Source organism: Antechinus flavipes, chromosome 3 (assembly GCF_016432865.1).
Source record: "Antechinus flavipes isolate AdamAnt ecotype Samford, QLD, Australia chromosome 3, AdamAnt_v2, whole genome shotgun sequence".
NCBI classification, from domain to species: domain Eukaryota; kingdom Metazoa; phylum Chordata; class Mammalia; order Dasyuromorphia; family Dasyuridae; genus Antechinus; species Antechinus flavipes.
Genome location: NC_067400.1, coordinates 228,481,155 through 228,493,907, shown reverse-complemented (window position 1 = coordinate 228,493,907; position 12,753 = coordinate 228,481,155). Strand labels below are relative to the sequence as shown.

General features: G+C 34.0%; 1 protein-coding gene across 1 annotated transcript in view; it reads left to right on the top strand.

Moving 5' to 3' along the window:
- Positions 1 to 12,112, top strand: part of PLCXD1 (phosphatidylinositol specific phospholipase C X domain containing 1) — a 40,483-nt gene extending 28,371 nt beyond the window's left edge. The window contains exons 4-7 of the mRNA XM_051984623.1: positions 506 to 634; positions 1,990 to 2,145; positions 6,593 to 6,776; positions 8,198 to 12,112. Of these exons, the coding sequence (XP_051840583.1) occupies positions 506 to 634; positions 1,990 to 2,145; positions 6,593 to 6,776; positions 8,198 to 8,436 (708 nt within the window). The 3' untranslated portion in view covers positions 8,437 to 12,112. The remainder of the gene's footprint in view (positions 1 to 505; positions 635 to 1,989; positions 2,146 to 6,592; positions 6,777 to 8,197) is intronic.
- Positions 12,113 to 12,753: the final 641 nt, after the last annotated feature.

Genomic DNA, 12,753 nt, shown 5'->3' with positions numbered 1-12,753 from the left:
AACATCTACATTTCAACATAAAAAGAATGGAAATAGGATTGTATGTGTTTGAAACCTTGAAACTCTACAATGTTTGACTTGTTTTATTTGAAATCTGTATTCATCATAATATTAATAATTGCAGTGTTCATATCTCCTTATGAACTTCTTTCCCCTCTTTTCTGTGTATTTTCTTAATGTTTCATTAAGTTTTTTTTCTTTTGTATCATTATTACTACTTCTCTGCCCATTTTTGAGCCTTCTTTGACCACAGATTCTCTGAGAATCATTAAGATAGTGATTTATCTCACAGATCAAGTTCTCTGATATTTATTTATACAGTAGCCAATATTATTACTATTTTATTCTTATAATACTGTGTGCCCTAATGCTTAAAAGGTGCTCATGAAGGCACCTAAAATTGTTTTGTCTGTTTCACAGACTCCTGATGATGCAATTGATCATATGAGGAACTCGATGTTCCTTGCAGTGAACCAAGATGTTTATGGTGATCTCTACCTTGTAGGCACTGAATATAACTGAGCAGCTGGATGCCGGCATTCGGTATTTTGATCTGAGGATTGCTCACATGATTGATGGCTCTGAGAAGAATTTGCACTTTGTCCATCTCATATATACAACAGCTTTAGTAGAGGTACTAAAATATGGAATGTATAATTTAATGGCAAACCTTTGAAGTGTTAAGATCAGCTGACTTGCTATAAACTGAATTTTGAATTGGCTAGGAAACCATATCTAGGTTTGGATTCATCCATTTTGGTTTGACTTTTAATCAAACATAGTTCTTAAATCAACACAGATTTCCAGAGAAATAAGTCTCATGTACAAAAGACTGATTTTTTAAAAATAATATGCCAATGTTCAAGCTCTTCTTTGATAGTAAATTAAGTGATTTAGGATGCAAAGTATCTTTTATAGGCCTGTATTTATTATAATAAATAGGTCTCTATTAGAGAGACCTCTATGAGGTCTCTAATCTACTAAAAGAAAAAGAACTGTGATGAATGTTCTTTGTTCTGAGTCTAAATAGACTTGTGGAGGAGAGGAGATAGTTATTTTTTCTCTGGATAGTAGCAGAGAGGCTAAATGGAGCAATAAATTCACCCACTATGTGGCTTTCTTTGGCTTGGAGAATTAGGTGAAGAAATACTGGCCTTGATGGCTTTAGAAATGGTCAGCATGGGAATAATGACTACTCAGCTCAGGTAATAAAATGTTCTTTCTCCTTTTACCTTTCTTAGTATGAAAGTGGGGATTTAGTAGAAAAAATGGTAGCAAAAAAAGTATTTGTAGGAGAGCAAAGAAAGAATTTCTCATCCAGTCTGAAATCTGGTTCCCATTGGGTTATGTTTTCTATCATTTTCTTTCATAAGTAAAATCTATTCATGGCAAGGTTTGGATGGTTGAAATAAAATGGCATCAGTTTTTTTGTTTTCTTATCAATATCCTGTCAGTAAAGGCTTGTACAATTTCCAAGACTGTTCTTGCATGCCTTGAAAAGAGGGATTAGATCCTGCAAATTTGGCTATATCTTTTAGACTGATGCCAAAACTCAGTGAATTGTTTGCTGTTTCTAATGTGGATACTTTGAAGAAATGTACTCAGAACTTTTTCTATGTAGGTCTTTAGAATTATCCATTGCCACGAGTCAATATATTTCTATTTATTGACCTCTCAAGGTTCAATGCAAAATCCTTTTAACAGAACTGACTTTGATAGAGTGGCAAGATTGGCACAATTTTAATTTTATATAATTGCCTATTACTATTTTTCAATCTAACCTTGTGTTTTATAGTTAAATATAATTGCTTAGGTTGGAACCTGTTTATACAAAAATATAATTTCTTTATTTTAAGGACAGCAATTTGATAGTTTGAAGATTTAAAATTATTTAATAGTTTCAACCTAAAAGCAAGAATATTATCTTCTCAATATTGAGCTCTATTTGTACTTTACAACATTTTATTTTGAATTTTTTTTCTTTCACAGGATACCTTAACAGACATCTCAGAGTGGTTACAGAATCACCCTAAGGAGGTGGTGATATTAGCCTGCAGGAATTTTGAAGGAATGACAGATGAACTTCATCAGTATCTTGTCACCTGTATAAAAAACATTTTTGGAAAAACACTATGTCCCAGAGGTGTAAGTGAAATATTTCATGTTCCTCCAGTTTAGCTTTTTTTCCCTTGAGTGAGTAAAAAACAAAACAATAACAACAACAACAACAAAACCCCCAAAAAAACCTGAGCTGAGAAAACTCCAGATGTGAGATAAAGAAAATCCCAAGTTATAAAGAAGATAGAAGGCAGAATGGTCCTTAATTCCTATGAGAATATCTGCAACTCTCTCTTAGGCCAAGATTAAACTCCTGAACTATAGTGATAAATAGTAGTCTCTGATGGTTCTCAAAAAAAAAAAAAAAAAAAAAAGTTTAGAGCAACAAATCAGTTAAAGAAGTTCATGCAGAAAATTGACACTGGTTTCTCTAGAACAACTAGGGCCCAGCTTGAAGAAAGAAGAATGAAGAAAGTATATAGAGTTAAATACTCGGGTGGCTTTTGTGCTTAGCAGAGTGCCTAGTACATAACAGGTACTTAATAAATGTATTCCTTTCTTTCTTCCCCAGGCAAGTACAGATGTAGAATCTTCACGTTAAGTTTGTTTTTTCGAGAAGGTTGTTGAGCTATTGGATGCCAAGTAAAACCTAGTAGAACTTGAAGCAATATGATTTGCAATGTCTTTGAGTTAGAGGTCCTGTGTTCAAATCCCACCTCTGATACTTACTAAGTGATCTTGGATTTAACCTTCCTGGACCTTAGTTTCCTCATCTCTAAAATGAAGGAGTTGAATTAGCTTCTGAGTTCCTTCCAGGTATAGACTTATGATTTTATGAACCTAAAAATTTAATTCAAAATTCAAATACATATTTATTCATAGAACACATTATTAGAGATAGAATTTAGAGTTTATTACAACCCCCTCATTTTACATATGAAAAATATAGAAGCCCAAAGAAAATACCTTATGACTAAATCCAGTGCTCTTTTCATTGTTGCTCAAATTTGTTTAGGAATCTCAGTTTTATTAATTTGCTTGTTAGATGTGTATATGTGTAGCTATCTCAAGTGACTAAAACTCAATCTTTTTTAGTACTTCAAGGGATAAAACCCTCAACAACCTAGACAGCAACTCAATCTCCGAAAGATAGACAAAGTTTTTATAGTAAGTAACTGAACAATTTTCTACTGAAGTCCTCATAATGCTGTGGAAGAAACCCTGGGTTCACAAAAACTAGTAGTAGAATCTAAGTCCTGCCAGGTCCCAATAAAGAAAGGATTAAAGTTTAGGCTTGGTGATGTACTGCTGTATATCTGTGTTTATCATTGGTGAACCAGACAAGTTAGGACAGAAAATTTTGTCACCAGAATGATGGCTGTGAAGTGATCCTTTTTTTTTTTTTTTTTTTTTTTTTTTTTGCCACAGCAAGCCATGAAGCCCATGTTTAAAGGCACTAAGGCCATGAAATATGGAATAGAGAGATAGGGACCTTCCTTGGTAGTAAAAGTACCTATACATGTGAAATGATAGAAACTTCTGAATTTTTAGATGTTTAATTATACAAATAACCTGCATAAATGAAAGAGGAAGAGAGTAAGCATATATATGGCTTATCTCATTGGATCTTCAGAAAAACCTTGTGAAGCAGGTATTATTTTATAGTTGAAGAAACTGAAGCAAAGTGGTTAAAGTGACACAGGATCCCAGAGATTAGAGAATGAAGTTAGATTAGGTCTTCCTGTCTTCAGGCCTGGTGCATTGCACCAAAGCTTCAAAAGACATTGCTATGTTTTGTTGGTGTGCACCCTATTTCCTGGGATCCTCTCAGTGTTTTTAAAAAAAAAATTCCTCTTGTTTTTAGTTGATGTGGCAGGATGTTATGATTAGATTGCCTTTCTCTTGCTTCTTAACTTTTCCAAGGATACACTATAATGCTAAGCACATAGCAGCCTTATTGACTCACTGGGGGCAAAGCCACTGAGTTAGGTGGTGAAGTTGTGCCATCAGATTAAAGAGTTTCATGCAGATAATTGCATATAATTAAATATCTACAAAATAAATACAAGGTACTTTTTTTTTGGTGGGGGGAGGGCTAGCATTTGCAGGAATTAGGAAAGACTTTGTCTAGATATATAACCTGCACAGAAAGCTTCTAAGAAAAAATGTGCTATATCTGCTTGTAAATATTACTTCTGTAGCCTTAAAAAAAGTCATTTCAACTTTCCAGGTTGCTTTCTTCATCTGTAAAATGAAAGAGGGATTAGGTGATCTCCTAGATCCCTTTCAATTCTAAATCTCAGGAGGCTATGACCACAAAGGAAGTAATTAAGCAAAGTACTCCAGATATGATCCATAAACCTAAATAAAAGCAGCATTTGTTAACCCAGATTAAAAAACAAAATAAAACACAAAAGTTTTTGAGAGCTGATTGAACACATGAAATTATTTTCCTATCACATTTTATAGTGATGTTTAATCAAAGTTCATAAAGATACAGCATAATATGCTTAATAAGCTCCAAAAATGTGAACATACTGTTCTCTCTTGTCAATTTTCTGCATGAACTTTTTTAAATAGGTTGCTATGATTTTTTTTGAAGGCTTTCAAAAACTTCTTGCATAAACAAAAAGTTCCCAGAGGCTAATGTTTATTACAATAGCTAATTTAGGTGTCAGCAGAGTTACAGTCCTTCTTCCTTAAGATTTGAGGTTTTCTTCATTTCATGTCTAGAATTTTCTTAAACGAATGGGATCAAAATGAAATATACTGTGACTTGGAATGATGTAGTGTTCCTATCCCTTGTATAAATTCAAGCACATATACATATCTCCCCTCTCCCCCAACAAAACAATAGTCCTTTTTATGCTTTGGAAGGATAAGCAGTTTCATTGAGGCCTAGTGATATTAGAAATAAGATTTTTTTTTATCCACATGTAATATGAAAATTTGTGCTTTTTTTGAATATATTTTTTATCTTCTAATTATTAGGTGCAAACAGAGACAAAAATAAGGTGGTTTGGCATGCTAATAAGAGACCAAAAAATAAGCAGAAATGCATAAAATGAATTGGATTTGATAATAAGAAATACTATATAATTGTACGTATAGTTATATATTGTATTCATATTTATACTGTACATTATACTATATAATTATAGCTACATTTGTACAGAACTTTATAGTTTGATAGACCGTGAGCCATAGTGGATAGAGTTCACTTTGAAGTCAGAGCGGTTCAAGTTTTGCCTCCAATGTGCACTAGCTCTGTGATTCTGGGAAAGTTGCTTAATTTCTCAGTTTTTATTCAGCTTTCTAAGATCATAAATAGTAGAGACGATGCTGGCCTGTTCTTCTAGAAGAATTTTATATACTAGTGTAATCCCATGTCCAATCCCTATGAGCATCCAGAGACCTTAAATCAGGAAGATCTGATTTCAAATTTAGCCTCAGGAACTAGCTCTCACCCTGAGCAAACTGCTTCAGTTTCCCAAACTGTAAAAATGGGGGAAAACACAGTATCTATCTCCCATCCTGCTGGAAAGATGATAAAATAAGATTATATCTGTTATTTAAGATTATTTGGCACAAAGCAAGCATTTAATAAGTCCTTTCCTCCTTCTTCCTTTTCCCTCCCTTCCTTTTTTCATTCCTTTTGCTCCTCCTTCCCTCCTTTCTTTTTCTCCCCTTTACAATAAACAAAGTACTTTAAATAAATTACCTTGCTTGACTTTCACAAAAATTCCACCAGGTAGATAAGGCAGGTGCTGATAAATTTCCCAGGTGAGGAAAGAGATTCAGACAGCAGGTTTCAAGACCAACATTCAAACTTAACTCTAAGAATTCAGTGTTCTTATCATTCCTTCACAGTTGCCACTCTTATAAGAAAAGCTTATATTTAAATAACTCTAGTTGTCAAAACAAAGGATGAGCCATACTCATGCTCTTAGCATCAATCTTGAACCTAAAGGCAAGAACTGGGATGTAGTGATTCTTCAAGCATCTTCAAAGCAAAGGCTGGATGACTCCATGCTGGGAATGCTGTAGAGGGAATTTCTGTGTAGGAATTGTTTGGACTAGATGGCCTCTGAAATCTCTTCCGAATCTAAGATGTCTAATGCCAACATTCTTCATTTCTAGAGTATTACTCATTAGGAGGCTTAAGTTTTTCATTATAACAATGCTGTTTTTTGGTAGTTGTTCTAAGTATACAATCTAACAAATGTTGGGGTAGAAAATGGGAAAGATTGGTGTTTTTTAAGCATGACTTTATTGAGAAGACATTGATATCTGCATTATATTGTGCTATAAATAAAAACAAGTATTATTTCTAATAGTGATCTTTTTGAAAAAGCGATTTCTCTTGTAAATATGTGCCTGAAATTGTTAATTTAAAAAAACAAACAAACAAAAAGATTCAGGTAAATACTGTCAACACAGGTGTAGTAATTTTTGAAGTCAAGAGAGTTGAAACTCTTCCAAACCCAAGCCTACTGGTTATCAGTAACCTTTCCAAATTCTGAATGCCTTTTAGGAACTGTTGACATTGAAGCAACTTTGGAGACACGGTTATAGGGTTATTGTCTCATACGAAAATGAGAGTGCTGTGCATAGTCATAAGGAGCTATGGCCTGGAATTCCCTATTGGTGGGGAAATAAGGTGAAAACAAATGATCTGATCTGTTTTTTGGAATCAATGAAAGAATCTGGACGCCCAGGTAAAATATTTAAAATATTTATTTTTATACTGTCTTCAAGGATACTCTGGTGTTTTTTGATATACCGATTTTTAATTGTTTGGATGGTAAACTATGTTGGCATGTTTTTGAGAAGGGAAATCTTCTCTGAAATAGTGAGTTGCCTAATTTGATGTAATGATGAAATTAACAGTAACTTGAATGTTAAAAAGGTTATAGTAGATCCAAAGTTTATGTGGGACTATACCATTCTCATTCTCATTCACCTAATCTCAGGCATCAATTAATAAGAAATAGTCACCAAGTGCCTACTATGTTTAAGGATCTCTGTTATGCATCAAGCAAGGAGTTAGGTAGGAAGCAGCTAGGTAGCTCAGTTGATAGAGCATGGGTCGTGCAGTCAGAGGGGTTTAAATTCAAATCTGGCCCTAGCACTTCCTACCTATGTGACCCTGGTCAAGTCACTCTGGGATTTTTGTCAAGAAAACCCCACAAGACAGTCTTGGTGTTTGTTGGTTCATGAGGTCACAGAATTGGACATAATTGACTGGACAACATATTATGAAGTAGCTAAATATATATTACTACCGATTGATAATTCTAAAACTATTCCATGCACAATCTAGAGTCAACAATATTAGATAGATCAACATATTTTAAAAACAAATTTAAAAAGTCCCCAAAACTAATTCCAAGACAACACACAACAAACCTTGCCAATTTCGAACAATATCGTGACATTGAAGTATAGATGAAAGTTCTTGACTGCTCACCGTCACTAGAGAACCAGTTGAAAACTGCGATACAAGACTATACAGATTATATAATTTTAGAACTAGAAGGTCCTTAAAGGTCAACTTGTTGTGTCAAATGAGATAAATGGGACCCAAATACATGGTACACTTTGACAAGGGTCACACAGCTCACAGCAGAACTGGACCTATAACTCATGTCTATCACTCCCTTATACCACACTACTCAACTTCATATCATTCTTTTATCAAGCACACACTGATGGAAGCACTCAACAGAGCCTTCTGTGATAGATTATATGTCTACAGTGTGATTTTTTTTATTATAGCTTTTTATTTACAAGTTATATACATGGGTAATTTTACAGCACAGACAATTGCCAAACCTTTTGTTCCAATTTTTCCCCTCCTTACCCCCACTCTCTCCCCCAGGTTGACCAATAATGTTAAATAATTAAATACAATATAAGTATACATGTCCAAACAGTTATTTTGCTGTACAAAAAGAATCAGACTTTGAAATAGTATACAATTAACCTGTGAAGGAAATCAGAAATGCAGGTGGACAAAAATATAGGGATTGGGAATTCTATGTAGTTAGTGGTTCATAATCATCTCCCAGTCTTTCGCTGGGTGTAGCTGGTTCAATTCATTATAGATGCATAACTTTCTAATGTTTTCTTATTTCAGATGAATTATTTGTTGCAGGAATTAACCTTACTGAAAACTTTCAATATATCATGGCTCATCCATCTGGATCACTCAAGAAGATGACTTTGCCCAGCCTCCCATACCTGGATGCATGGGTTCAGAAACAATGTCCTGGGCCAGGAACAAAGTGTACCAATATCATTGCTGGAGATTTCATAGGATCTGACAGTTTTGTCAGTGATGTCATTGCTCTTAATCAAAAACTTCTTATAGAATGATCATGTTTTTTAAAATTTTTTAATGAATCAATCTTAAAATTGATTATTTAGGTTTACCAAGTGACTAAATCCCTAAAAATTACTTAATTACTTAAGGATATAATTTCATTAGTGTGGATATTTTCTCCAGATTGCAACTCCTCCATACCTTAATAGACAATTTAATAATTTGTTGTGGCTCACAAAAAATTCATTTTTTTTAGCAGTCACCTTCTGATCATGCCTTTCCAAATTTAGATCACTGCTGAGTTTGTTCTAAAAACATTTTAAGCTGCCAGAGATTGCCCCTCAAGAAGTTGAGCTCACTGGGGCAGCTAATTGGCACAGTGGAAAGAGCACCAGCCCTGAAGTCAGGACGATTTGAATTCAAATCTGGCCTCAGACACTTAACACTTCCTAGCTGTCAAGCTGGGCAAGTCATTTAACTCCAATTGCCTCAGCAAAAAAACCAAAAAAAAAACAAAAAACCAAAAACAAAACTTGAATCACTAACATTCTACAATGTAGCATCCAAATGGGACTTTAATAGAAAGATATGATTATATAATTATGGAACATTGGTAAGAGGGTGAACCATCTGGAGCTCCTTAGGTCAGTGTGAATCTAAATTCTCTGAATCATGCTAAATACTGCAGATTCCTTAGGGTAAAAGAAACTCACCATTGTATACTTTCATATGTTTATACTTTTATATTGTTAAAGAACAATATATATTTATAAAGAACAATATAACAATTCTGACCATCAGAATAGCATGTTGACAATCGCAAAACATGAATCCACAGGTCCAAATGAATACGAAAAGCTTTTTATATTCTTGTTGAACAAATACAATCGTTTTGGATTCTTCCTCAGAATTTTATATTCGTAGTTTATTTTTTAGCCTCATTAAAAATCCCTGTATGCTTTCCTCTTCCCTGGCCCTCAAGGCTTGCCACTAGATTGACTGATTTGCTTCAGTGTTTCTAGTGGTAAAGTGGAACATATTTCTTGGGATGTTTGAGAACAGTTTCTTACACAGATTAAAGATATTAATATACTTATTCTTCCTAGAAATTTTATCATATTTTATAAACAATATTTGAAACATATCCCCATTGCAATTTACCAGAGGTTCATTAAACTCTGGCATATCCATCTAGATTACTGATGAAAATAACTGACATATACCTCCTGTATATGAATACATGGTAGTGGTGTCCATTATTTCTTCAAGAAATTTTCTTCTTTCTCGAATCCCATTCTCATTTTGTTTTTGAAGGTACTTTTTCTCCTGATAATTTCCTCCTGGACTCTAATTATCACTGTCATATGACCTTATGTTGTTTCAAATCCTCTTGCTTTCTACGAATTCCTAAGCAACCCTACTGATCCCCTTTGCTGTTCACATAATGTTCTAAGACTTTCTGTCCTCAAATTTGAGCTCTGTGTTCTCTATCTAAAGTTAGATTCTGCCCTCATTATTTTGGTTGTTTTTCAAGGCTATTTTTTAACCCCTTGCTTATAAGATCTGTTATTTATCATCTTGCAAGCAATTTCTTTGTTAAGCACTCATTTCTTGTATTCGCATACTTATCTGTATGTCCAAATTTCAAAAAATGAAAAGGCTGCATTACCTTGGTGTATTTCGGCAGCTTTAAGCTGTTGTGATCACAGTGCTTTTGTTTTTAAAAGTGGAATAAATACAAGTAATATTTATTATTTCAATTTCCTCACAAGAGGAATGTTGTAGGCATGACTCCAGAAGATCAGGGATGAAGCCTGCTTTCTGTCTTTTGATAGAGGTAATGTACTTGAGGTACAGAATGAGGCAAATTCTTCTGATAGTACTAATGTGTGGATCTGTTCCTTTTGTCTGATGATGGTTGTTATAAGGGATAAAGATTTTATTAGGTGAAAGAGTTTGAACCAAGGGGAAAAAAGAATTAGAAAATACACAGAAGATAGCAGAAGGAAATTTAGAGAGAAACACAGACAAGAAGGCTGGTATTGGAGTTACTGTTATATTTATTATATACTTTAAAAAATAAGCTGCATATAACAACTTCATGGTTTCATATAGGATTCTCTTGTGTTTTTCATTGTAAATTGTTGTGTCCTGCTTTCTACAGCCCCCAAGTTGGGGTGACAAATTATACTGTGCTTTCTAGAGCCCCCATACCAGTGAAGGAGTGATGGGGCGAGACTTCCAAAGATGGTTAAAATATGGAGTCTGTTTATTCTAAAGTCTTCTCCCTTTATATACCCCAATACCCTTATGTAACCAAAACAACACTGGGCATGCGCTAAGTATATACTGCGCACATGGGACCATACAAACAACTTACTATTATATGTAGTTTGCCATTTGGTATCACTCTGCTTCAATCACAACACAGGTAGTCACTACCCCCTGACTTCTCAGGAAGACTGAGAGCCCTTAGGGCAGATGGGAAGCCAAACCAGACATTGTCATCAGGTTCCCTCCGGGCTGAAGGGTCTTATACCTCACCCAGAGTTCTACTATCTGTGGCCCTCTACAGTAAATGGAAATCTTTGTTGATATTGGCCAAGTTCACAATAAAAAAATTAAAATAAAAAAAGAGTAATGATTTAAGATACCTAGAAATATATAATAATTGCCACTGTTATCTTAAATACTATATATTGTTGTTCAGTGAATGATCGTGAGATGTAAGACTTTTTCTAATATCCAGCTGAAGTCCAACAGTATTAAAACTTCTAATACTATAATTGATTCATTTTAGAATCAAATTAGTAATTTTTTAGGATACTTCAAGGTACCTGAAGGGCAGCATGATAGATGCAAATAAACAAAACCCCCAAAGGGATCAACTTCACATATGATTGAAATGAATGAAATAAAACAACACTTTATCGTATCAGAGGAGTCATTTAGTAAATAACTGACATCCTTGTACTTAAAAGAATAAAGTCAACACATAAACTTATTAAAGTTATTAAAGCAAATTTATTTATTTTTTGTGGGTCAGTTGTTTCAATTGTATCTGGCTGATATCATTTGAGTTTTTTTTTTTTTTTTTTTGGGCGGGAGGCAAAAATACTGGAGTGGTTTGCCATTGCCTTCTAATTCCTTCCTTTCCAGCTAATTTTACAGATGAGGAAATTGAGGCAAACAGGGTTAAGTGACTTGCCTAGGGTCACACAGCTAGTAGGTAACAGCTAGTAATTTATAGGAAGTAAGGTGTTTATAAACATTGTGCTAAGTGCTCTACAAATCTTATCTCATTTGATTATTTGCTGATTAAGTACAACCAGAAAAGATAATGCCCATAAAGAACTAATGGAATAAAGAAGCTTAAAGCTAGGAGGAGAAATAATTTACTAATAAGATTTTTTTTTCCTATTTTTCCTATCTTAGGAAAAGATGAATTTTATACCAAAGCATCTTATTTGTCAGTACTGTTTGCTAAAATGAACCATTTAAAATTTCACAGAAATTTATGAGGATGAATTTTTGAATGTTTATAGTTTTTTCATTACAGCAAATATAGTTATTATATACTTACAGCAGCTTTGACTTAAAAAAAGGGGGAAACGCTTCAAAAACATTAGATGTTTAATTACTGTTTCTCAAATACTACAACCTTTTAGAAAACCTAAAATGTGCTTTTTTCCCTTTGTCGGAAATCATTAAACTGAAGGAATGAATCCATTTTCTTAGTTGTTTGATGACTATCAGACAATGTTTATAAATCCAAATTAAGGGGGAGGGTGAGATACACATTATCTGTTTTTTGAATAATCTGATCTATAGTATAATCAAGTTTTCCTAAAATGTAAAGGAGTCAAAGGAATTTATAGATAACTGAATAGCCTTATAAACTCTACAACTCTATTACCTACTAACACTGATATTTGCCTCTAGAGGTATCTTTTGCTTTTCTTCTAGTTCCCTTTTTCCCACTCTCTTCCTTTCTCATCTGCTATATTCCCAGTTCTCCTCATAGCTTCCCAATCCATCTATTACCATTAATAGTAATAAAATAGAGGAAGAAGAGGAGGAGAAAAAGGAGAGAGAGCAAGAGTGAGAGCGAGAGAGAAAGAATCACAATCTCAAAACAAGAAACACAATCTTGTTTTGTCTGGGGATCTGAGAGTAGGCAAAAGGGTGGTGGTGAAGATATACCCTCATCATTCTCTAACTTTTATAAAATGTTTATGTCCTTCCTCCACTTCTTCACCTAGTCCTAGTAAAAGGCAAGTTTTCTGAAGGCAAGGCCTAAGTTATCTAAACTCAGTAAGTCCAATGCTTAAGATTAGGATAGAGTAATATGCATAGTAAGAACAAAAAGA